General features: G+C 47.9%; 1 protein-coding gene across 4 annotated transcripts in view; it reads right to left on the bottom strand.

The window, feature by feature from the left end:
• The window catches only part of FANCE (FA complementation group E), a 133,957-nt gene that overhangs the window by 31,887 nt on the left and 74,442 nt on the right, over window positions 1–27,628 (bottom strand). For 3 of the 4 annotated variants that reach the window (XM_073575579.1, XM_073575578.1, XM_073575580.1), the window contains 4 exons: window positions 19,267–19,390; window positions 11,012–11,087; window positions 10,450–10,516; window positions 4,644–4,769 (listed from right to left, as the gene is read on the bottom strand). In XM_073575579.1, coding sequence (XP_073431680.1) covers window positions 4,644–4,769; window positions 10,450–10,516; window positions 11,012–11,087; window positions 19,267–19,390 — 393 coding nt within the window. The remainder of the gene's footprint in view (window positions 1–4,643; window positions 4,770–10,449; window positions 10,517–11,011; window positions 11,088–19,266; window positions 19,391–27,628) is intronic. The other variant, XM_073575581.1, reaches the window with a different exon arrangement.

Here is a 27,628-nt window from a genome sequence, read left to right as displayed (position 1 = left end):
CAGACTAATCTGATAAGCTTTAATGAAGAGGTAAGTTCCGGACTGGACCAAGGGAATGCAGTGGAAGTGGAGTACATGGACTTTTCAAAAGCTTTTGATACGGCGCCACACAAAAGGTTGACACATAAAATGAGAACAATAGGGATAGGGGAAAATATGTGCAAGTGGGTTAAGAGCTGGCTCAGGGATAGGAAACAAAGAGTGGTTATTAATGGAGCACACTCGGACTGGGTAACGGTTAGCAGTGGGGTACCACAGGGGTCAGTTTTGGGCCTGCTTCTTTTTAACATATTTATTAATGACCTTGTAGGGGGCATAGAGAGTAGAATTTCAATATTTGCAGATGACACTACACTCTGCAGGGTAATCAATACAGAGGAGGATAATTTTATATTACAGGAGGATTTATGTAAACTAGAAGCTTGGGCTGATAAATGGCAAATAAGCTTTAATGGGGATAAATGTAAGGTCATGCACTTGGGTAGAACGAACAAGATGTATAATTATGTGCTTAATTGTGAAACACTGGGCAAAACTGTCACTGAAAAAGACCTGGGTGTATGGGTGGATGACAAACTCACATTTAGTGGCCAGTGTCAGACAGCTGCTGCAAAGGCAAATAAAATAATGGGATGCATTAAAAGAGGCATAGATGCTCATGAGGAGAACATAATTTTACCTCTATATAAGTCACTAGTGCGACCACACTTAGAATACTGTGCACAGTTCTGGTCTCCGGTGTATAAGAAAGACATAGCTGAACTGGAGCGGGTGCAGAGAAGAGCGACCAAGGTTATTAGGGAACTAGGGGGTCTGCAATACCAAGACAGGTTATTACACTTGGGGTTATTTAGTTTGGAAAATCGAAGGCTTAGGGGTGATCTTATTACAATGTATATGTCATGATCCATGTGGGATCAGGACAGATAAAAGCACAGGTAACCTTTTTTTTCTGTGCTTAGGTTTGGTTTTTGCCCCCGGTGGCCATTAGGATTATTGCACTGTGGTGTCTTTTGTTCTAAATTTGCCCCCCGGTGGTGGTGAGCGTCACTGCACTCTGTTTCTTTAGTTAAGTGCACATGAGTAGATTGCAGGTATGATTGCTGGCTCTGCTATAAAAGAGTCACAGGTGTTGCAATCAGCGTTGGTGATAGTCCTCAGTTACAAGCAAGCCTGGGTGAAGGATGGAGCTGAAGGAGAGTCCCAGGCAGCTTAGTGAGAGTCCTGGAGTGGCAGCTATGGTGTCTGCGAGGAGGGCTGGCATGGCTTGGTGGAGTTGCAGCTATGGTGTCAGCAAGGAGTTCTTGCATGGCTTGGTGGAGAGGCAGCTATGGTGCAGAGCTGCACTCATGATGCTGGACTCAGTTGCTGGAAAGCTGGACCCATATGCTTGACTCTTTCTGGACAGCTGTACGCAGGTGGTGGACTCTGTTTGCTCCAAGGCTGCACTATGGTGTTGGATCCGGTCGGAGGAAAAGATGCACGCAGGTGGTGGGCTCTGTTGCTGGGAGCGTAAGCAACAGAGCAAAGCTAAGTGGTGTTTCCCTGTTTTGTCTCTTTTCCTTACGTGTGTTTTAGTGCAGTGGTGGGATTAGTTTCCGCACCGGCCATTACACTAGAAAGGGGTAGGTGGAGGGCGACCTAGGGTTTCAAGGTATCCTGAGCGGCGCCCGGTGCGGATCCGGCCTAGGGAATGTTAGGAGTGTAGAGACACTGACTCAGGGGAGTGCAGGAGGACTCCACATCCCCTTCCCTATCGCAGGGCCACCATTGTTATTTGTTACCCAGGTTTTCCCTTTTATTGTTTAAATTCGCCTTACTGGAGGCGGGGTTTCCAGACATATGTGTATTTCCGAAATTCGCCTGTTGGAGGCGGCATATCCAGCTGAACGTTTTATTATTTAAATTCGCCCAACTGGAGGCGGTGTATCCAGGGTCACGCGTGTCATCTAATTCTGCCCTGCTGGAGGCGCTGTGTACAGCCACGCGTGACCATGACAGAATAAATATATGCGGGGACAGTACAAAGACCTTTCTAATGATCTTTTTACTCTTAGACCTGTGACGGGGAGAAGGGGGCATCCTCTACGTCTGGAGGAAAGAAGGTTTAAAGCATACTCACAGACACGGATTCTTTACTGTAACAGCAATGAGACTATGGAACTCTCTGCCATATGATGTTGTAATGAGTGATTCCCTACTAAAATTTAAGAAGGGTCTGGATGCCTTTCTTGAAAAGTATAATATTACAGGGTATATACACTAGTTTCCTTAATATTGCTAGTCTGATTGCCTTACGTGGAGTCGGGAAGGAATTTTTTTCCCCAATGTGAAGCTTACTGTTTGCCACATGGGGTTTTTTTTTTACTTCCTCTGGATCATCATGTTAGGGCAAGTTAGGATAGGATATGGGTTGAACTAGATGGACTTAAAGTCTTCCTTCAACCTTAATAACTATGTTAGCTTGGCACGCAAAAAATGGCAGGTCAGTTTTAGCATTTAGTGAACATGTTAAAAATAAGAGCCAAAAAAACAACTGTGGGTTGGCACTTATTCTGCTATTTCACCAAAACGGGAAAAAAATTCCAAGTTTCAAGTACATGACATGATAAAACCAATGGTGTCGGTCAAAAGTACAATTCGTCCCGCAAAAAAACAAGCCTTCACATGGCCATTTTGACCAAAAAATAAAGAAAAAAAGTTATGGCTCTGGGAAGAAGGGGAGCAAAAAATTAAAATGCAAAACCGCTTACTTGCTTTCACCAAGGTGCTAAACCAAAAGGTTAGAGAAGCACCTGAGAAGCCCCAGTCACTCTGAATCCATAGTGGCAAGAAGCCCACCTTACATAAGGAAAAACAATATATCAATGCAATCTTTTTAATAATCCTAGTTTGTTCCTTGCTACTCTAAACTTACCGACAAACCATGAAGGTGGTGAGAATAGTTTGGTTCTGTTAACCTGTGAATGCCAGTGTAAGAAAAGTACCTATCAGGTGTTCGGGAAAGCTGTGTGGTGTGTGCGCTACTGTGTGACCCAGTGCAGGCGTCTCACTGGCCTATAAAAATGGGGAGTAGTAGCAGCAAAAAGGGTATGTAGTGGATCTGTAAACTGGCTGTGGGGTATTGCAATAGGTGATTGGATAAGTGAGTGAGGGAAGTGAAGTATCTCTTTACAGTAGCACCAGAGGGCACGCGAGAGGGTGGTGTTCGTGCTAATTTACCAATCCTTAGCTAGCACAAAAAGCAGCAGGAAATAAGGTGGTATGAAGGAGGACAAGCACACAGGATAGCATGAGAGGACACGCAAGAAGAGTAGGGGAAAAGTTTCCTAGAAATGGAACAGTACAGATGTGGGCTTCAGAAGATCAAAGGGCCCCCAGTCTTGGCAGAGTGAATCTATCCACTTACAAGATTAGGCTGTGGAGAGGCTGCTGAGCACAGCACGTCAGGGAATACCCTCCTAACACAGTGGTGAGGAGTTAGTATGAAAGTTTCCCACATAGTCCCCCAAACTGTCCAGCTAATAAATGGAGGTGCATTGTGGGCTGTGAGACATTTACTTGACATTGGGATACCGCTCAAAGACTAAATGCCATCTTTAATCTTACCCCACACTGGAATAATTGAGTATAGCTGTGTGATAACTGGAATGCAAATTGATTGGCCACATTAACCACTTGTAGAAGGAGCAAAACCATCTACAATCATAGCCTGTCCCAGGGAAATTAGGGCCACAGTCTTATGCTACTGTGCCTTATGCTAAAATGATGGGTGTGTGCAGCCTGCAAGTGAATAAAGCCAAGTCTAGATTAGAAGCATAAATACAAACGTTCAGGTTCCTATGCTACGAGGCCATTGGAAACTAGAAACTAAGATGAAAGAAGTACTCCCATTAAGTTTTTATTCATTAAATGTGTGTATACAGTATATGCTTGTAGTGTAGTGTTTAAATACACTCAGCTACCGCTACTCTCCCCTAATGGAGTACCGCTCGGCTCCTCTTATAATTCACATCCCCCCCCCGCTGCAGACTGTCCACATCATGCGGCCTTTGCGTGACCCAGAAGTGGCTTTTACAATGTAAGACTATGGACTGTCAGGACGAGGCTAACATTGTAAATAAAGACTTCAGACTCACTCATAGAGCAAGCTGGACTGTCACAATTTCGGTGACGCCACGGAGATGAGAAGAAGAAAGGCACTGGACGCCAGAAAGAGCAGCGATAGGCGAGTGTATTACACACTCACTCTACATTACATGAATTCACACAGATATTTAAAGAACGGAAAATGTAATGAGAGAGCTTCTTGAAGAGCATATTCAGACATCTGTGCATCAAGATCTAAGTACAGACCACGATGCAAAGTCAAAGGTCTCCTCACCCAAACTTGACAGCCTCTTATATGCCTATGAAGTAGTCAAGTTCGGGTCAGGATACCCACAGGAAATCCATACATCATGGTACATCCACCTTATCAGACATAAGTAATACTGCACCACATTAAAGATACTTTGGCAAGACAACATTAAACAACCTAGTCCCTCAATTCATTACACTTCACCTTTATATAGGCAACATTTACAAATGACAATTTTGTGAGACCTGTAACAATTATTTTTAAATGAAAAAAAACCTCTCACCAAGTTCTTTTTACTTGTCAGAAGAACCAGTAAGAATTTAGAAAAGGCCTTAGACTTGGAAAGGTTTTCTGCAGCAAGACAAATATGGTTAAGCAGAAGATCAAACTCGGATTGATTTAATGTCTCCTAGAAGTAAAAAATAAACATAACAGTGATGTTGCTTGTCTCACAAGAGTGAGTAAAACCTATATGCAAAATGTACAAATCACACTGGTAACTCGCTGTTATGTAAAATAAGCTTTGCAGGCAGAGATATCCTCTGGGTAACATCCTCCAAGGAAGAGGCCACTTCTGTCACCCCTTTTTTTCGACTATGAGCTGCCGCCACTGACATCAGGGGCTTATCTACAGCATTCTGTAATGCTGTAGCTAAGCCCCCGATGTAACCTGAAAGATAAGAAAAAAGAGTTAGATTATACTCACCAAGGGGCGGTCCGGTCTTGGTCCGATGGGTGTTGCGGTCTGGCGCCTCCCATCTTCTAACGATGACGTCCTCATCTTTTCTTCCTGCCGTGGCTCTGGCGCAGACGCACTGTTCTGCAGAATAATGCAGTGTGCAGGTGCCGGACCTCTCGAAAGGGCAGAGCAGCGTGAATGCGCAGGAACCGCGACGGGAAGGAAAGAAGAGGACAGCATTGTATGATGATGGGAGGCGCCGGACTGGACGGCGACACCCATCGGACCGGACCGAACACTGGGGTGAGTCAGTGGCGGCATAGTCGAAAAAAGGGTGACAGATTCCCTTTAACGAATATGGTGCATATTAGTCCAGAATGGCCCTCATTAAGACTGTTGTGTCAGCCACGGGCTTCCAGCTGCTGCCGGCAGTCACGTGCCGCTACTTAAAGAGAAATGAATATTCTGAAGATTAATTTCTCTTAAGTAGCAGCACACGTGACCGCCTCCAGCAGCAGGAAGACTCCAGCAGACACTGCGTGCTACTGAAGAGCAATGAATACGCACTGCTCTCTGTGAAACAGTCCCAGTGAGTATTCCGGCAGCTGTGCTCTACTTGTGAGCAGCGCATGATGTCCCTACCATGCTCTGCTTACTAGCATTAAGCAGTTGCTGGCACCGAAGCAGGATACTGCAAGGGAGCGCAGCAAGGTAAGTGTAATGGTTTGCTTTTTTTAATCTTTTCTGATGGGGCCATACATACCAGGATGGGGGTGGGGCCAATCATACCAGAATGAGTATGGGACCATGCATACCAGGACCGGGATGGGGCCAATCCTACCAGAATAAGTATGGGACCATGCATACCAGGACCGGGATTGGGCCAATCATACCAGAATAAGAATGGGACCAAATCATACCAGGATAAGGATGGGCCAATCATACCAAGATAAGGATGGGGCCATGCATACCAGGACCAGGATGGGGCCAATCATACCAGGATAAGGATTTGACCATGCATACCAGGATCGGGCCAATCATACCAGGATAAGGATGGGACCATGCATACCAGGACCGGGATGGGGCCCAATCATACCTGGATAAGGATGGGGCCAATCATGCCAGGATAAGGATGAGAACATGCATACCAGGACCGGGATGGGGCCAATCATACCAGAATAAGGATGGGGCCAATCATGCCAGGATCGGGCCAATCATACCAGGATAAGGATGGGACCATGCATACCAGGACTGGGATGGGGCCAATCATACCAGAATAAGGATGAGGCCATGCATACCAAGATGGTGATGGGGCCAATCATACCAGAATAAGAATGGGACCAATCATACCAGGATAAGGATGGGGCCAATCATACCAAGATATGGATGGGGACATGCATACGAGGACCGGGATGGCACCAATCATACCAAGACAAGGATGGGGCCATGCATAGCAGGACCGGGATGGGGCCAATCATACCAGGATAAGGATTTGACCATGCATACCAGGATCGGGCCAATCATACCAGGATAAGGATGGGACCATGCATACCAGTACCAGGATGGGACCATGCATACCAGGACCGGGATGGGGCCAATCATACCAGGATAAGGATGAGAACATGCACACCAGGACCGGAATGGGGCCAATCATACCAGAATAAGGATGGGGCCAATCATGCCAGGATAAGGATGAGACCATGCATACCAGGACCGGGATGGGGCCAATCATACCAGGACAAGGATGGGGCCAGGCATACCAGTACCAGCATGGGGCCAATCATACCAGGATAAGGATTTGACCATGCATACCAGGATGGGGCCAATCATACCAGGAATGGGATGGGGCCAATCGTACAGGACCGGGAAGGGGCCAATCATACCAGGATAAGGATGGGACTATGCATACCAGGACTGGGATGGGGCAAATCATACCAGGATAAGGATGGGACCATGCATACCAGTACCAGGATGGGACCATGCATACCAGGACCGGGATGGGGCCAATCATACCAGGATAAGGATGGGGCCAATCATGCCAGGATGAGGCCATGCATACCAGGACCGGGATGGCGCCAATCATACCAGGATGGGGCCAGACATACCAGGACCAGGATGGGGCCATGCATACCAGGACCAGGATGGGGCCATGCATACCAGGATCAGGATGGGGCCATGCATACCAGGATCAGGATGGGGCCATGCATACCAGGATCAGGATGGGGCCATGCATACCAGGATCAGGATGGGGCCATGCATACCAGGATAAGGATGGGGCCATGCATACCAGGATAAGGATGGGGCCATGAATACCAGGATAAGGATTAGACCATGCATACCAGGACCAGGAAGGGGCCAATCATACCAGGATAAGGATGGGACGATGCATACCAGGAGCGGGATGGGGCCAATCATACCAGGATAAGGATTTGACCATGCATACCAGGATTGGGCCAATCTTACCAGGATAAGGATGGGACCATGCATACCAGTGCCAGGATGGGACCATGCATACCAGGACCAGGATTGGGCCAGTCATACCAGGATAAGGATGAGACCAATCATGCCAGGATAAGGATGAGACCATACATACCAGGACCGGGATTGGGTCAATCACTCCAGGATAAGGATGGGACGATGCATAACAGGACCGGGATTGGACCAACCATACCAGGATAAGGATGGGACCATGCATACCAGGACTATGATGGGGCCATGCATACCAGGACTGGGATGGAGCCAATCATACTAGCACTGAGATGGGGCCAATCATACTGACACTGGGATGGGGCCAATCATACCAGAACTGGGATGGGGCCATGCATACCAGGATAAGGATTAGACCATGCATACCAGGACCGGGAAGGGGCCAATCATACCAGGATAAGGATTGGAGTATGCATACCAGGAGCGGGATGGGGCCAATCTTACCAGGATAAGGATTTGACCATGCATACCAGGATCGGGCCAATCTTACCAGGATAAGGATGGGACCATGCATACCAGGATGGGGCCAGTCATACCAGGATAAGGATGAGACCATACATACCAGGACCGAGATGGGGTCAATCATACCAGGATAAGGATGGGACGATACATACCAGGACCGGGATGGGACCAACCATACCAGGATAAGGATGGTACCATGCATACCAGGACTATGATGGGGCCATGCATACCAGGACTGGGATGGAGCAATAAAGATAGGGAGGGCACCACCAACAATAGATTAGGGGATACACCAATGGTCAGTATAAGAAGCCAAAAAGTCATAAGAGAGAAAGCTACTGACCAAGAACTGGGATCACCACAATAAATCACAAAAAATATCAAATTTTTATTAAGTGTCAAACAGACCAAAACATGATTAAAAACATTTAAAAGTCATTAAATGACAATACACCCAAAAAGGTTAATAATATAACCTATAAAGGTACCCCTATAACTATTGGTACAGGTATAATGAAGACAAATAATTGGTCCATGGAATCAATAATATCATATAATTTAGACAATATAGATGTAATACAGAAACATACATGGAGAAAAATGGACACAATAAGAACCCAATAGCAGACTGCTATATACAATATATCATAAATCAAACTGCCCTAAATTGTAAGAGAAGGACATAATCTAGAGACGAGGAAATATCTCGAGGTACATCTAAGCCCCGAAAAATGGTATACAGAGCCAAATGGCCATGCTCCAGAATAGCGAATAACCTGTGCGCTTAAATGCATAGCAGCCGTACCATACCAAAGTTAGGGGGAGCCTGTGGAAGATGCCCAACGCGTGTCACTACCACAGAGGTAGCTTCGTCAGGGGTTATGTCCTTCTCTTACAATTTAGGGCAGTTTGATTTATGATATATTGTATATAGCAGTCTGCTATTGGGTTCTTATTGTGTCCATTTTTCTCCATGTATGTTTCTGTATTACATCTATATTGTCTAAATTATATGATATTATCATTGATTCCATGGACCAATTATTTGTCTTCATTATACCTGTACCAATAGTTATAGGGGTACCTTTATAGGTTATATTATTAACCTTTTGGGTGTATTGTCATTTAATGACTTTTAAATGTTTTTAATCATGTTTTGGTCTGTTAGACAGTTAATAAAAATTTGATATTTTTTGTGATTTATTGTGGTGATCCCAGTTCTTGGTCAGTAGCTTTCTCTCTTAGGACTGGGATGGAGCCAATCATACTAGCACTGGGATGGGGCCAATCATACAAGAACTGGGATGGGGACAATCATACCAAGATAAGGATGGGACCATGCATACCAGGATTGGGTTGGGATCATACCAGGATAACGATGGGGCCATGCATACCAGGATTGGGGTCAATCATACCAGGATAAGGATGGGGCCATGCATACCAGGACTGGGATGGGGGCCAATCATACCAGGATAAGAATGGGGCCATGCATGCCAGGACTGGGATGGGGGACAATCACACCAGGTTAAGGATGAGGCCCTGCATACCAGGATAGGGATGGGACCATGAATACTTGGACAAGATGGGGACCCTTAATGCCAGTATAGGGATGAGGGCGATCATTCCTGCCAAAATAAGGATGAGGGGGACCATTCCTACCAGGATAGGGATGAGAGGGGCCATGCATACCAGGCTAGAGATGAGGAGGCATGCATACCAGGATAGGGATAAGGGGCCATGTGTATCAGGATGGTGATGAGGGGACCATATTTACCAGGATAGGGGATATTAAGAACAGAATTGATCACATTTTTGGCTTCAGTTTTCTTTTCCTAATTTCCTCCTCTAAAACCTAGGTGCGCCTTATGGTCCGGTGCATCTTATAATTCGAAGAATACGGTATATGCTTCTTTCTCCATTTATTAGCCACTTTTCCCACTACTTCTGGAAATCATCATTCACTCTCAAAAAAATGCTAACATCTGTTTTGATCAAAACAAGACAGACTGGCAGCTCACAGAAATCTCTGGTTACAAATACCTTCTGAAGTCTATAAAGGATCAGGATAAAACAAAAAGGCAAAGAGACACATCATGTTACTACTTTCTATAGAGGGTTTTATCACGCTCATGATCTGAATTCACAGCTACAATGCTAAGTACTGCTAAATAATATTTTCCATGCTGCTTTTGTACATGCAGAGTGGAAAATTGGTGAAAAATGCAAGACATAAAAAAGGCTGGAATAGAGATTTTTCTAGTTCTTACAGATTCAGTGCTGATTTCTGTCTTTGTGAAGCAGCATGTGCTCTTAATGCAGCCTTCCACACAAAATGCACAACATTGCTGTTCTCAAAAGGGTAGTTGATGGAAGAGAATCAAACATATATACAAATTTCAAGAGTTTCTTCAACTTCTACTGTAGACTGGGTAAGCTCTCCTGTTATTTAATCTCCCCATACCTTTTTATCAACCAACATGTGCAAAACACTAACCGCCACTTCTGAGCATGGTACCTTAAAAATCGAGCTGTAAAAGAAGGAGAGACAATTATAACTAAATCATAAATCTCCATTTTTATTCCATTTCCACTTCCTCTAGTTTGTTGTATTTTTATTCTACCCTGACATAGAACGACTAAATATAGCCCCATATTTGCAACTATATGCCATACGGTTTCATTCACCTTACGAAATAGTAATAATATTGATAGTAATAACTATACAAACAGACCCTCGTGTTGCAAAATCAATTCGGACTCATCAAATCGGCACCATAGCGGTAGATTTAAATCCTGCACTTGTGAGGTAGGTCTTCCACTTAATATTTCAGCAAATTCCACAGATGCATGCACTGGGTACTTGAAGACCAATTCTACCTCTTGAAACCTTTGGTATGCTGCGCTGACTACAGCTGAGCATTAGTTGGGCACAGTATCCTGATGAAAGAAGCCACTGCCATGGAGGGATGATGCCGTTTGCAACAAGAATTTAAGAGTTATTAAAAAAATATATATATACTTACTCAAAACACAGATGTAGTTGATGCAACTCAAGGCATTCAGAAATCATTCGACAAAGAAAATCTGCATATGCAGACCCTATTTCAGATTAGAAAAGGAAGGAAAAGATAATGGCTAGAGAGGTTGGCTAGAATGAAAAGGTGTCAGCTGCTAAGAACTTAACATAAAATAGTCAAGGGAAAATGGAACCCTTTAAAACAGAGGTCTCAAACACGCGGCCTGCATGCGTCCCCTGAGGCAGGCATCTGCGGCCCACGGTGCACCACGTCTCACTCCCTGAGGCAGGGGGAAGGCGCGTATTCAGGAGATGGCTGTTCTGTGTGCACACACTGCACAGGACCTGGGATGAGGTCACAGGAGGGGGAGGAGTCAGGGGTCACATGTTCAGGGGCCTCAGTGTATGCATGACGATGCTGTCAGTGCTGGTTGTCATGGTGCTGGATGAAGGTAAGTTTGTGTGTGGGGTCAGGAGGGGTTCACAGGGTGGATGTAGCATGTGTGTACGGAGCGGAGCCGTGTGTGTACGAGGTGTACGGAGCGGAGCCGTGTGTGTACGAGGTGTACGGAGCGGAGCCGTGTGTGTACGAGGTGTACGGAGCGGAGCCGTGTGTGTACGAGGTGTACGGAGCGGAGCCGTGTGTGTACGAGGTGTACGGAGCGGAGCCGTGTGTGTACGAGGTGTACGGAGCGGAGCCGTGTGTGTACGAGGTGTACGGAGCGGAGCCGTGTGTGTACGAGGTGTACCGAGCGGAGCCGTGTGTGTACGAGGTGTACCGAGCGGAGCCGTGTGTGTACGAGGTGTACCGAGCGGAGCCGTGTGTGTACGAGGTGTACCGAGCGGAGCCGTGTGTGTACGAGGTGTACCGAGCGGAGCCGTGTGTGTACGAGGTGTACCGAGCGGAGCCGTGTGTGTACGAGGTGTACCGAGCGGAGCCGTGTGTGTACGAGGTGTACCGAGCGGAGCCGTGTGTGTACGAGGTGTACCGAGCGGAGCCGTGTGTGTACGAGGTGTACCGAGCGGAGCCGTGTGTGTACGAGGTGTACCGAGCGGAGCCGTGTGTGTACGAGGTGTACCGAGCGGAGCCGTGTGTGTACGAGGTGTACCGAGCGGAGCCGTGTGTGTACGAGGTGTACCGAGCGGAGCCGTGTGTGTACGAGGTGTACCGAGCGGAGCCGTGTGTGTACGAGGTGTACCGAGCGGAGCCGTGTGTGTACGAGGTGTACCGAGCGGAGCCGTGTGTGTACGAGGTGTACCGAGCGGAGCCGTGTGTGTACGAGGTGTACCGAGCGGAGCCGTGTGTGTACGAGGTGTACCGAGCGGAGCCGTGTGTGTACGAGGTGTACCGAGCGGAGCCGTGTGTGTACGAGGTGTACCGAGCGGAGCCGTGTGTGTACGAGGTGTACCGAGCGGAGCCGTGTGTGTACGAGGTGTACCGAGCGGAGCCGTGTGTGTACGAGGTGTACCGAGCGGAGCCGTGTGTGTACGAGGTGTACCGAGCGGAGCCGTGTGTGTACGAGGTGTACCGAGCGGAGCCGTGTGTGTACGAGGTGTACCGAGCGGAGCCGTGTGTGTACGAGGTGTACCGAGCGGAGCCGTGTGTGTACGAGGTGTACCGAGCGGAGCCGTGTGTGTACGAGGTGTACCGAGCGGAGCCGTGTGTGTACGAGGTGTACCGAGCGGAGCCGTGTGTGTACGAGGTGTACCGAGCGGAGCCGTGTGTGTACGAGGTGTACCGAGCGGAGCCGTGTGTGTACGAGGTGTACGGAGCGGAGCCATGTGTGTACGAGGTGTGTGGAGCCATGTGTGGACGAAGTGTATGGAGCGGAGCTGCGTGTGTACAAGGTGTATGGAGCGGAGCCGTGTGTGTACGAGGTGTACGGAGCGGAGCCACGTGTGTACGAGTTGTACGGAGAGGAGCCGTGTGTGTACGAGGTGTACGGAGAGGAGCCGCGTCTGTACGAGGTGTATGGAGCGGAACGATGTGTGTACGAAGTGTACGGAGAGGAGCCGTGTGTGTACGAGGTGTGCGGAGCCGTGTGTGTATGAAGTGTAAGGAACGGAGCCGTGTGTGTATGAGGTGTACGGAGAGGAGCCGTGTGTGTATGAAGTGTACAGAGCGGAGCAGCGTGTACGAGGTGTACAGAGCGGAGCCACATGTGTACGAGGTGTACGGAGCGGAACCGCATGTGCACGGAGAGGAGCCGTGTGTGTACAAGGTATACGGAGCTGAGTGTGTGTACAAGGTGTACAGAGCAGAGTCGTGTGTGTACAAGGTGTATTACGTTTGAAAGGAATGCGGCCCGACAGCTCAAATATTTTTTTTATGTGCAGACAATTTACTCTGCCGAGTTTGAGACCCCTGCTTTAAAATATGTTCACTGAGCACAACAAATCCTAACATATAATCAATGTTAAATGGCATTCTTGTCTGATATGTCTGGGTCTTGTCTCTATGAGGAATGCCCAATGCCTCCTGTTAATTCTGCGTATTTTTTTGAATACCAACTAAAAACCATATTAAGGCTATGGGCCCACGTAGCGTTTTAAAACGCACACTAAAAACCGGACTCCTTCCCAGAAATCGCACGTTTTTTTCCGCGCGATTTTACAGCGATTCTGTTCGCGATTTTCTCAAGCACTTTCCAAGCGATTTGAAGCATCGCTTGGAAAGTGATTGACAGGTTGGTCACACTCATCAAACATAGTGTTTGACAAGTGTGAGCAGCTTTTTACTATTGAGGCCGCCTATGCGTTGGTCTTGCGTTACAATAGCGATCTCGCGAGACCGCTAGAGTCACGCGAGACTACGTCATCACAGGACCTTGCCGCAAGGCATTACTGGGAACGCTTAGGCCGGGAATGTAGCGCGGGACGTCGGAAGGTAAATATACCCCGATTTTTTATTCTTTTTTTTTTTTACAGGGGTATGGGTACCCAGGGACTGGAGGACAGTCTCCTCTCCTCCACACCGTGGGTACCAATCGCACATGAGACGCTTAACTTCCCGCATGGTGGGCATAGCCACATGCGGGACGTGAGCGATTCTCATGCATTCCTATGGGTGCGGAATCGCGGCAATTCTTTGCGATTCCGCACAAAAGAATGAGCATGCTGCGATTTTTTCTGCGATGCGTTTCCGCCGCGGAAAAAAGCGCAGCATTAGCACAGCATGTGCGGAATGCCATAGGAATGCATGGGGGGCGTTTTGTACACAATTTTTGTACACAGTTTTCGCGGCAAAAACGCTTAAAAATCGCATCGTGGGCACATAGCCTTAATATTTAATTTTCCTGTCCACTTTAATATGCCTTTTTTAAACCTTTTTCCTTTAGCTATTCACATTAGGGGCTTTTTACTTTTAACTGCTCTTTTAGAACTACAATGTATTGGCATATCTCTAGGGCTAGCGTTGTGTGCGACTGGGCAATTGACTAGGGTCCCCATGCCCTTAGGAGCCCCAGCATCTACAGCAGAAGCTACAATACACTGTGATTGGTCATGTGAACGTAACGTCACCACAGGTTCTGCACTCTGCGGGAGTTAGAAGAACTGAAGAGCATGGCTGGCCTTAACTATGTGCAACCAGCGCAGCCGCCAGATATCAGAGGTTGCTCCACAGGGAGACATCAAATCATCTTCATATGTTGCTCCAGGCTTGGGCAGACAGACAGCATCGAGCGACTTCCCCCTCTCTCTATGTTCTGCTCATGATCTTCACTGCCTGCACCACAGAGAGGACCGGAGGGGCACCCTCATCGCTTCAGTCCTGTCCTGCACTAGAGCCCCGGGAAGATAGCTTCTACATAGGCAATGATAACGTGCGTGATATAATGTGTAGTGCACTATATGATAGAGATATATATATATATATATATGCCTGCGCAGTCTCGACCCAGAGTGACATCACCCACAGAGTGACGCATCCCCCCAGGAGATCGCGGTATACGTAAGCACTGAACGCATACCGCGATTTCCGCAATACCTTACCGAACCTGTTGCCGGCGGGGTCTTGCGTCTTCATGTGATGTCTGGAGTGGGCGTGTTGTAGCGCCGGAATCTGCGCCTGCGCAGTCCGCGCTTACCGCCGCCTTTTTCTTGATGACACACTGCAGTGTGTCTTCAAGAACATTGCGGCAGAAAGTGCGGACTGCGCAGGGGCCGATTCCGGCACTACAACACGCCCACTCCAGACATGAATCGGCGCCTGCGCAGTCCGTGCTTACCGCCGCCACTTTCTTGAAGATACACTGCGTTTTTTCAAGAACATGGCGGAGGAAAGCGAGGACTGCACAGGCGCCGGGTCCGGCACTACCATGCATACCAGGAAAGGGGGGTGAGGGGACCATGAATACCACGAAAGGAGGGGGAGGCGACCATGCATACCAGGATTAGGGGGTGAGAGGACCATGCATACCAGGATTGGGGGGTGAGAGGACCATGCATACCAGGATTGGGGGGGTGAGGGGACCATGCACACCAGGATTGGGGGGGGTGAGGGGACCATGCACACCAGGACTGGGGGGGTGAGGGGACCATGCACACCAGGATTGGGGGGTGAGGGAACCATGCATACCAGGATAGGGGGGGTGAGGGGACCATGCATACCAGGATTGGGGGGTAAGAGGATCATGCATACCAGAATTGGGGGGTGAGGGGATCATGTATACCAGGATAGGGGGGTGAGAGGGCCATGCATACCAGGATAGGGGGGTGAGAGGACCATGCATACCAGGATAGGGGGGTGAGAGGAACATGCATACCAGGATAGGTGGGTGAGGGGTATTCATGAGTTTAATGGGTGAGAGGCATTCATGAGTTTAATGAGCGGTACCACGTGATCGCTGAATGAAGGAAGAGCTGTCGGAGACCGTGGGAGTTGGAGAAGCGGAGCTGCAGAGACCGCGCCAGGAGGGGGTGAGTATATCCAATATTCACCTGTCCGGGGTCCATCGCTGCTCACCACTGTCTGCTGCGTCCAGTGTCAGTGATGTTTAGGCAGCAGGGGGCGCGGTGACGTGGTTAGTGCACGCCGTGCCCTCTCTGCTGGCTGAACAGTCACTGACACAGGAAGCAGAAGACAGCGGTGAGCAGCGATGGACCCTGGACAGGTGAATATCTCAGGTGCCGAGTCCTGAGCAAGAGAGGTGTATCGCTTTTTTTTGCAGCAGCAGCATATGGGGGCATAATATATGGAGCATCTTATGGGGGCATATTCTATGGGGCAGCATATGGGAGCATATTCTATGAGGCAGCATATAAGGGCATATTCTATGGGGCAGCATATGGGGGCATATTCTATGGGGCAGCATATGGGGGCATAGTCTATCGAGCAGCATATTGGGGCATAGTCTATGGAGCAGCATATGGGGGCATATTCTGTGGGGCAGCATATGGGGGCATAGTTTATGGGGCAGCATATGGGGGCATATTCTATGGAGCAGCATATGGGGGAGCATATGAGGGCATAATCTATGGAGCATCATATGGGGCATAATCTATGGAGCATTTTATGGGGGCATAATCTATGGAGCATCTTATGAGGCCATAACCTTCATGGAGCATTATATGGGGCATATTCTATGGAGCCTCTTATGGGGCATTATTAACCTTTGTGCAGCATTATATAGGGTGTATTTTGTATGGAGCCCATCATGAACTGTATGGAGCATTATATGTATGGAGCTCCTGATTCAATATGGATATTCAAAAACATTTAACCTACTGATGTCTCAATTATTTTTACTTTTATTGGTATCTTTTTATTTTTTAAATTTACCAGTAGCTGCTGCATTTTCCACCCTAGGCTCATACGCGAGTCAATTAAGTTTTCCCAGTTTTTTGGGGCAAAATTAGGGGGGTCGGCTTAGACACGAAAATATACGGTATGCCCGCAGCAGAAAAAAAGTCTCTGACATTGATTTTATGCTGACCTTTTAGTACAGAATTGTCCACATTTTTGCTTCAATTTTTTTTTTTTATTTCCTTCTCTAAAATCTAGGTGCGTCTTACGGTCCGGTATGTCTTAAGGTACTGTCACACTTAGCGATGTACCAGCGATCCCGACCAGCCATATGACGCGGTCAGGATCGCTGGTACATCGCTAAGTGGTCGCTAGTGAGCTGCCACACAGGCAGATCTCACTAGCGACATCGCTGGGGACGGGGGTCGCTACTTACCTGTCACACCAGGCGATCCTGCGTACTCCCGCCCGCGTCCACGCGTCGCTCGTCGTCACAGCAGGAAGCGCCGCAGGAACCTGACGACGAGAAACAGTCCAGCATGTTCTCGCGCGATCAGCGATAAGCAGCGGGGGAGCGGGTTGTAGGTAAGTATCACACATAGCGATATCGCTAGCAATATCGCTATAACGTCACTAGTGTGACATGCCCTTTATTGTCCGAAAAATACGATATGTTATCACTCCCACAGGTGTGTGATTACATGCAGAGGGGGACAACTATTCTGGGAAAACTAACACCCTGACTAGTCAAAAGGTAAATTTGCATAAGAAAAACAAACTTTAGAAATTCTTTTTCTGAAGACCTGTTTATGTCAAATGTAATAAAGGGACGATCAGACAGGGTATTTATAAAAGATAATACAAATGCTGGTGCTTTGGGGAGGCATGGGAGACCTGGCAGGTTTCCTTTAACTGGGTTGATAAAACTAACAATCATCTGGTATTCACCCTTCCCGGGTTCAGCACTCCATCTCAGTGGATGCTTCGTTGATTGTATATATACACTCACTGGCCACTTTATTAGGTACACCTGTCCAACTGTGTGTTAAGACTTAATTTCTAATCAGCCAATCACATGGCGGCAACTCAGTGCATTTAGGCATGTAGACATGGTCAAGACAATCTCCTGCAGTTCAAACCGAGCATCAGTATGGGGAATAAAGGTGATTTGAGTGCCTTTGAACGTGGCATGATTGTTGGTGCCAGAAGGGCTGGTCTGAGAATTTCAGAAACTGCTGATCTACTGGGATTTTCACGCACAACCATCTCTAGGGTTTACAGAGAATGGTCCGAAAAAGAAAAAAAATCCAGTGAGCGGCAGTTCTGTGGCCGGAAATGCCATGTTGATGCCAGAGGTCAGAGCAGAATGGGCAGACTGGTTCGAGCTGATAGAAAGGCAACAGTGACTCAAATTGCCACCCGTTACAACCAAGGTAGGCAGAAGAGCATCTCTGAACGCACAGTGCGTCGAACTTTGAGGCAGATGGGCTACAGCAGCAGAAGACCACACTGGGTACCACTCCTCTCAGCTAAGAACAGGAAACTGAGGCTACAATTTGCACAAGCTCATCGAAATTGGACAGTAGAAGATTGGAAAAACGTTGCCTGGTCTGATGAGTCTCGATTTCTGCTGCGACATTCGGATGGTAGGGTCAGAATTTGGCGTAAACAACATGAAAGCATGGATCCATCCTGCCTTGTATCAACGGTTCAGGCTGGTGGTGGTGGTGTCATGGTGTGGGGAATTTTTTCTGGGCACTCTTTGGGCCCCTTGGTACCAATTGAGCATCGTTGCAACGCCACAGCCTACCTGAGTATTGTTGCTGACCATGTCCATCCCTTTATGACCACAATGTACCCAACATCTGATGGCTACTTTCAGCAGGATAATGCGCCATGTCATAAAGCTCGAATCATCTCAGATTGGTTTCTTGAACATGACAATGAGTTTACTGTACTCAAATGGCCTCCTCAGTCACCAGATCTCAATCCAATAGAGCATCTTTGGGATGTGGTGGAACGGGAGATTCGCATCAGGGATGTGCAGCCGACAAATCTGCGCCAACTGTGTGATGCCATCATGTCAATATGGTCCAAAATCTCTGAGGAATGCTTCCAGCACCTTGTTGAATCTCTGCCACGAAGAATTGAGGCAGTTCTGAAGGCAAAAGGGGGTCCAACCCCTTACTAGCATGGTGTACCTAATAAAGTGGCCAGTGAGTGTATATAGGCTGCAGTTGTGATGTCTGTCACAATGTCACTTGATGCGCTGCAGCAGATCACTAAGATTAGCGGGCTCCTGATATCTACAATGGCAGAGCTTAGTGAGTGGCTGCAGCACTGTAGATGTGATGTCAATGCTGCAGCCTATACACAATTACCTATACAGTGAAGGAGACACTCCAATGGACCAGAAGAGCGTAAGTAAAAGCTCACCTTGTTATTTTCATAACAGCAAGGACAAATTTGTGCAAAAAGATGAAAGGGGAAAAGCCCTGTTATATTTTTCAGATTACCTGTCTCAGCTTTATCCAGTAGTGGGCTAATTAGTGTGTTACATGCAGGCCTAGCATACTTCCGGCAAAACATGGTAAGTGCTGCAGTAAGAGTACGAGATGCTGGTGCAGAGAGTGAAAGTACCTGTTAAAAAAAAAAAAAAAAAAAAAAAAGGAGAATTACAAATGTATTTAACCTTGGGGAGGTGTAAGGCTGGGATCACACTGCGTTATGGCAGTCCGTTAAACGGACTGTGTTACACCGCGGTATAACGCAGTCTGTTAACGGAGCCATTAACCCCCATTATCGGGCGCATCGCTAACACATGCCATAATCGGCATGCGCTAGCGATGTTCCGTCATTCTGTGACGGAGCATCGGACGCGGGCTACAGCGTCTGAGGCTCCGTCACCGCTGTCGCAGATGAAGCATCTGCGCTAGCGGTATAGCATAACGCGATCACGTTATGCTATAGCGTTAACGCAGCCCGTCCACGCTATGTGTTGAACAGGCTGCCTTAACGCAGTAGGAACCTGGCCTTAGGACACTTAAAAAATGCCAGTTTGAAAGTTATTTACACAAATACCAAGAAAAAGGTACAGCGTCTTGAAAAAATATTCATAACCTGTGAACGATTTCAGAGTTTTTCAAGTTACACCCACAAATAAAATGTATTTTATGTGATATACCAACAGCAAGTAACAAGTATTGGTGAAGTGTAAAGGAAATGGTGAATTGTTTTCTAATTATTTGAAAAAACTAAATATGAAAATTGTGCTGTGGATTTGTATTCAGCACGTCTGTAGTCTGATACCCTTAAATAAAATCTTGAGTGACCAATTGCCTCCAGTAGTCACATAATTAGTAAACTGAGTCTGTGTGAAATTTATTCTGTTTATTCTGTGAAGGTCTCAGAGGTTTGTTTGAGAACACTAGGGATCACACAGCATAACAAAAACCAAAGAACACACCAGACAGGTCAGGGATAAATTTGTTGTGAGGAGTAAAGCAGTGTTAGGTTAAAAAAAAATAGCCCAAAAACACCAAGGTTACTTACCGGTAGCCGTTTTTTCCGGAGCCCATGACGGCACACATGAGGGAGGGGATCTGACCGGTCAGGACAGGAACCCTACTGAAATAAAAGGGCGGTACATCTCCTTCGCTTCAGTTGGTTTACAGAGCATGAGAGGCCCCCCTGGTTAGTACACATGGCAAAACTATCACCACATTGTATTAACTAAAAAACACCCATACTATAGTGGACAACAAAGGTGTGATAAGGAGGCGAATATACAGGTGCCGTCATGGGCTCTGGAAAATAGAATTAAGTTACTGTCACACTTAGCGATGTACCAGCGATCCCGACCAGCGATATGACGCGGTCAGGATCGCTGGTACATCGCTAAGTGGTCGCTAGTGAGCTGCCACACAGGCAGATCTCACAAGCGACATCGCTGGGGACGGGGATCGCTACTTACCTGTCACACCAGGCGATCCTGCGTCCTCCCGCCCGGCTCCACGCGTCGCTCGTCCTCACAGCAGGAAGCGCCACAGGAAGCTGACGACGAGAAACAGTCCTGAACGTTCTCGCGCGATCAGCGATAACCAGCGGGGGAGCCGGTCGTAGGTAAGTATCACACACAGCGATATCGCTAGCAATATCGCTATAACGTCACTAGTTATAGCGATATTGCTAGCGATATCTCTTAGTGTGACATGCCCTTTAGACTTACCGGTAATTCGGTTTCTAGAAACCTTCCACGACAGCATAGGAGGAGGTCGTCTCCACGCCCTAATGGGGGACAGGAAGCACGAGAGGTTAAAAGGTCCCTTCCTCCTCCCTCTCACCAGTGACTTACAACTGATTACCATAGCACCGGTTAGCTTTAAGATTCTCAGAATTTGTCCAAGAATACAGGGAGGGAAATAGCGGTGTCGTGGAAGGTTTCTAGAAACCGAATTACCGGTAAGTCTAATTCTATTTTCTCTAGCAACCTTCCACGACAGCATAGGCGGCAAAACAACCTATACTGCACTAGGGGGGACAACGGCCTGAAGAACTTTTTGGCCAAAGACTAGATCTCTGTTGGATACAAGGTCTAATCTATAATGTCTAGTAAATGTATGTAAGGAGGACCAAGTTGCGGCCCTACAAATCTGCTCTGAAGATGCGCCAGCCCTCTCAGCCCATGACGTAGAGGTAAATCGTGTTGAATGTGCCTTGATTCCAGCAGGGGGAGTGATGTTTTGCGTCAGGTAAGCTTCAGAGATCGCCTTTCTAATCCAATTGGAAGTGGTGTTCTTCGCCACCTTCTTCCCTCTGTTTGGGCCAGAGGTATGGATCAATAGGTTGTGGTCGACTCTATAGGGTTTGGTACACTCCAGGTAGTGGAGAACAATACGTCTTACATCCAGCGTATGAAACACCTCTTCTTTGGGGTTCGCTGGGTTCTGACAAAATGACAGAAGGACTATATTCTGTGACCTATGGAAGTCGGACACTACCTTCGGCAGAAAAGATGGGTCAAGAGAGAGAACTATGGAATCATCTCTAATAGTTAGGTAGGGTTCCCTACCTGAGAGCGCCTGGAGCTCTCCTACTCGCCTTGCTGAAGTTATTGCTACAAGGAAGGCCACCTTACAGGTGAGGAGCTGAGAAGTGCAGGATGACAAGGGCTCAAAGGGAGCTTGAGTGAGTCCCGTAAGCACCACAATCAGATCCCATGTTGGGACTGTTATTAACCTCTTTGGATGAAGTCTAGTGGCCGATGTCAAATCTTCTTATCCACCTGTGATTGGCCAAGTCACAGTCGAACATGGCACTTAATGCTGACACTTGAACTTTCAATGTGGTAGGTTTTAGACCTAGTTCTAGCCCCCTCTGCAAGAAATCCATTATACGAGAAATGTTAGGTTTCTCTGGGTCAGGTAAGTCTGGTAGACACCATGAAGAGAACCTCTTCCATATCTTATTATATATGGCGATAGGGACCAGTTTTCGGGATTTCTGTAGGGTCTTTATTACCGCCTCTGATAAGCCCCTGGCCCTCAGGATCTGGGTTTCAGTAGCCAGGCCGCCAACCTCATTCCCTGGAGGTTTGAGTGATGCAGGGGGCCTTGCGAGAGGTCGTCCTCCATGGGTAGGATGAATGGTCCGTCTACCACCAGCTCCGTAATCAGAGAGTACCAGCTCCTCTTTGGCCATAACGGAGATACTAGGATTGTCGGGGTTTGATCGTCCCAAATCTTTTTCAGGGTTGCAGCAAGGACTGGGTTTGGCGGAAAGGCGTAAGCTAGATGGAACTTCCACCTGTGGGTGAAGGCATCCCCTCCCAGGGATCTGTCCCTGGGGTTCAGGGAAAAGTAGTTTTCCACTTGAGCATTCTCTCCTGAGGCTAATAGGTCCACCTCCGGGAGGCCCCACCTGTCGACCAGTTTCTGGAAGATTAATGTGCTCAGGGTCCACTCGCCAGGCTGGATGCTTTTTCTGCTTAGGAAATCTGCTTGAAGATTGGCGGTACCCCTCAGGTGAATTGCCGTCAAAGAGCGAAGGTGCTTTTTGGCCCAGGAAAATATTCGGTTTGAGAGGCCCTCCAGGTTGCTGGATCTCGCACCACCCTGGTGCCTGAGATGGGCCACCGTTGTTATATTGTCTGAGTAGACTCTGATGTGCTGGCCCTGGACCAGGTGCCTTGCTGCCAGTAGGGCTTCTTCCACTGCCTTCAGTTTTCTGAAGTTTGATGATCTTGCGCTCACTTTCTGGCTCCATAACCCCTGGAATGGGTGACAAGACACTACAGCTACCCAGCCTTTTTTGCTGGCATCTGTTGTTACCGTGACTAAAGGGGTCTGAAACCAGTTGATTCCCCTGCACAGGTTCTTGTGGTCCATCCACCATGCCAGCGATGCTCTCACTACACCTGGGGTCTGGACCTTTTTGTTCAGACAGGTGTGATCCCGAATCCAGTTTCTTAAAATATGGGACTGGAGAGTTCTGGAATGGGCCTGTGCCCAAGGTACTGACTGGATACAGGAGGTCATAGATCCTAGTATGGACATAGCTGACCTGAGGGTCGGGGACCTCTGTTCCCTGAACTCTGAGATCCTTGATATTATGGATCTCTGGTGCTCCTCCGGGAGGAAGGACATTTGATTTTTTGAATCCAATAGGATTCCTAAGAATTTCACCTCCTGGGAGGGTTGGATCTGAGATTTCTTTATGTTCGGGATCCATCCTAGTGACTGGAGGATGCTCAGGGTCTGAGTCACCTGTAGTTCCAGAGTGCGGTAGGAGGCTCCTATTATGAGTAGGTCGTCGAGGTAGGGTACAATACATATGCCCTGACTTCGGATGTGGGACACAGCCTCCGTCATGATTCTGGAGAATACTCGAGGAGCAGATGATATCCTAAACGGAAGTACGTTGTATTGAAGTGTGTTATTTCTGGACCCTGGTGGACCGCGAACCTCAGATACTTTCTGTGGGAAGGATGGATGGGGATGTGGAAATAGGCATCCTTCAGATCTATAGTTGCCATAAAGTAAGACTGACCTATTAGAGGAACGGCGGTCTTTACCGACTCCATTTTGAATTTGTGGTATGCAATGTGTCGGTTGAGGCCTTTTAGGTTTATTATTATTCTCGACTCCCCTGTGGGCTTTCTTACTAGGAACAGTCTGGAATAATGCCCTCTTCCCTGCTCCTTCACAGGGACTCGAGAGATGGCATTTGACTGTAGTAACTGCAGAATGCCGGAATTTAGAGCTGGGGTCTCCCAAGATGGTAGGGAGGTGACTCATACCCCGCGGGGGATAGGATTCGAGTTCTAGCAGTAGGCCCTCTCTGATCACACTGAGGACCCAGGGGCTGCTGGAAATCAACTGCCAAGCAGGAAAGAAACTCGAAAGCCTTCCCCCCACCGGAATCGAGTCATTGTTTTTCTTGAGACTGCTGTTGCTGCTGCTGGGGGACCAGGATGTTCCTGCCTCTCCCTTTAGTGTAGCTCCATCTTCCCGTCTTAGGGAGGAACCACCTAACACCTTAGGGAGGAACCACCGCTTGTAGCACCCTTCTACCGAAGGTTAGTTCAGCAGAGGAAGATAAATCTAGTCGGTAGTGTTTGAAAAAGGTCGAAGGCGAGGACCAGGTAGCGGCTTTACAAATCTGCTCAATCGATACCTCAGCCTTCTCTGCCCAGGAGGTAGCCACGGCTCTGGTTGAGTGAGCCTTGATGCCATCGGGAACCGGAGCACCACTCGCAGAGTAGGATAACATAATGGCCTCACTGATCCATCTGGCAATGGTACTTTTGGCTACCCCATACCCTTTTATACTACCATGGCCTTCTCGGCCAAAACGGAGCTATGAGAATTACTCTTGCTTGATCTTCCCTGATTTTCTGGACCACCATCGGAATCATTGTCATTGGGGGGTGGAATGCGTAGGCCAGGGAGAACTTCCAGGGTATTTTGTAGGGCATCTACTGCAAATGGATGCTCTTTTGGATTTAGGGAGCAGAACTTCCTGACTTTTCTGTTGTGTGAGGTGGCAAACAGGTCTACCTCTGGTTTGCCCCAAGCTTGTGCCATTTGTTGGAAAACCTGGGGGTTTAAGGACCATTCCCCCCTGTCTGAGGTGTCTGCGACTCAAAGTCTGCTTGTATATTTTCTAAGCCCCTTATAAGTAGTGCCGTGAGAGATAACAGGTGCTGTTCTGCTAATTGGAATAGTAGATTTGACACCTCCATGAGCCCCAGAACCTCGTTCCCCACAGGTGGTTGATGTAAGCTATCACTGCTCGATTGTCCGTCATGACTCGAGTATGGCGGCCCCGAAGCAAGGGGAGAAAATGTCTCAAGGCCTTTTCCATTGCCCACAGTTCTTTCAAATTTGTACAGTGATTCCTTTCTAGTGAGGACCAGGTTCCTTGTACAGAGTGGGATCTCAGGTGTGCTCCCCAACCTGTAGCACTTGCTTCAGTTGTGATAATGTCCTCGACTGGTTTTTGCCACAGGACATCGGCTATCAGATGCTCCTCTACAGTTCACCAGATTAGGGAATCCCTTATGGCCAAGGAAATATATAGTTCTCCTTCTAAATGTCCTTTCAATTGTTTCTGTGCTGACAGAACTTCCCACTGCAGCTGTCTTAGGTGGAACGGTGTCCACCCTACAGCCAGTATACATGATGTTAATGAGCCTGTTAGGGACATTGCGTTTCTCAGTGTCATTGCTGGCTGTTGTATTGCTGTACCAGCTAGGTCCCTTATCTTGGCCACTTTCCTCTCTGGCAGGAGGCAGAGCTGTCGCTCGGAGTCCAGTATTAACCCTAGGAAGGATTGCACTTTTAGGCTATGTGCCCACGTTGCGTGTTAAAACGCAGACTAAAAACCGGACTCCTTCCCAGAAATCGCGCAGTTTTTTCACCGCGATTTTACCACGATTCTGTTCGCGATTTTGCCGCTATTTTCTCAAGCGATTTATAGCATCGCTTGGAAAGTGATTGACAGGTTGGTCACACTCGTCAAACATAGTGTTTGACAAGTGTGAGCAGCTTTTTACTATTGAGGCCGCCTATGCGGCATCAGTAGTAAAAAGATAAAATGTTAAAAATGATAAAAAAATATAAAAAATCCGGGTATATTTACCTTCCGACGTCCCGCGCTGCCATCCCGGGCCACAGCGTTCCCAGTAATGCCTTGCGAGACCTGGGATGACGTTGGTCTCGTGTTACTATAGCGATCTCGCGAGACCGCTAGAGTCACGCGAAACTACGTCATCACAGGACCTTGCCACAAGGCATTACTGGGAACGCTTAGGCCGGGAATGCAGCGCGGGACGTCGCAAGGTAAATATACCCCGATTTTTTCTTTTTTTTTCTTTTTTACAGGGGTATGGTACCCAGGGCCTGGAGGACAGTCTCCTCTCCTCCACACCGTGCGTACCAACCGCACATGAGACGCTTAACTTCCCGCATAGTGGGCATAGCCACATGCGGGAAGTAAGCGATTCTCATGCATTCCTATGGGTGCGGCGGCAATTCTTTGCGATTCCGCACAAAAGAATGAGCATGCTGCGATTTTTTCTGCGATGCAATTCCGCCGCAGAAAAAAGCGCAGCATTAACACAGCATGTGCGGAATGCCATAGGAATGCATGGGGGGCGTTCCGTACACGATTTTTAAACGCTTTTGCGCCGAAAATCGCGGCAAAAACGCTTAAAAAAAAAATCGCAACGTGGGCACACAGCCTCACTGGCATTAATCTTGACTTGTGAATGTTTACTATCCATCCCAACTCTATTAGAGTTGACGTTACTTCTTTTACTTGCTGAGTGCAGTGGGCCTCCGATCTCCCTACCACAAGAAAGTCGACCAGGTATGAGACTATCACTATGTCCCGGGATCGAAGATATGACATTACTTCGGCCATCACTTTGGTGAAGTCTCTGGGAGCTCTAGACAGGCCGAACGGAAGGGCTGTGTACTGATAATGTTTGACCTGACATTGGACATAGAGTGCTACCCTCAGGTACTTCCGATACTCCCGATGGATTGGGATATGATAATAGGCATCTTTTAAGTCTATTACTGACATGAGGCAGTGCTGGAACAAGATTTTTATGGCCGTATTGATTGACTTCATCTTGAAGGAGCAATTGTCTACCCACTGATTGAGCTTCTTTAGATTGACTACGGTTCTCCAAGAACCACCTGGTTTTTGTATCAAAAAGAGGGGGGAGTAAAACCCCCATCCTTCCTCCTGAGTTGGGACTTCCTGTAGGACTTGATTCTGCACTAGTCCCAAGACCTCTGTCTCCAGGTTCAGTTGTTCCTCCTGGGAACCCCTTCAGGGTGTCATTATAAAGTTTGCCTGGGTGAACGGATGAATTTTATTTTTAAACAGTCTTTGATTTAAGACCCATGTACTGGGGGACATGCTTACCCAGGCAGAGAGGAAGAGACAGCCTTCCCCCTACCACTGACCTGATGTCATTGGGGAGATTTTTTGGACGACGTAGAGGGCCCTTTGAACATGTAGCCCGATCCTCTTGTTCCTATCCCGTAGGGGCGACCTCTGTTAAATCTTCTCCTCCGAAAGGAAGGCTTTTTGGACTCTCCAGGAAAACGGGGATAGCCTTTCTTTTATTCCCTGCATGCGCCAAAATTTCCTACAATTTTTTGCCAAAAAGGAATGGACCATCACATGGGATGGAACACAGTATGTTTGAATGGCAAATCCTTCAGACACCCTTTAAGCCACAGGGCTCGTCTTGCCGCATTGGACAAGCTTGCTGCTTTTGCTGCTAATCTTGCAGAATCTGCTGAGGCATCTGCTAAGAAAGCTGCTGCTCCATGCACAAGCGTCATTTGTTAGGATCTCGTC

Source organism: Dendrobates tinctorius, unplaced genomic scaffold, assembly GCF_039654945.1.
Source record: "Dendrobates tinctorius isolate UK_male_01 unplaced genomic scaffold, ASM3965494v1 ptg000045l, whole genome shotgun sequence".
Taxonomy (NCBI): Eukaryota; Metazoa; Chordata; class Amphibia; order Anura; family Dendrobatidae; genus Dendrobates; species Dendrobates tinctorius.
This window is presented reverse-complemented; position numbering and strand designations above follow the sequence as displayed.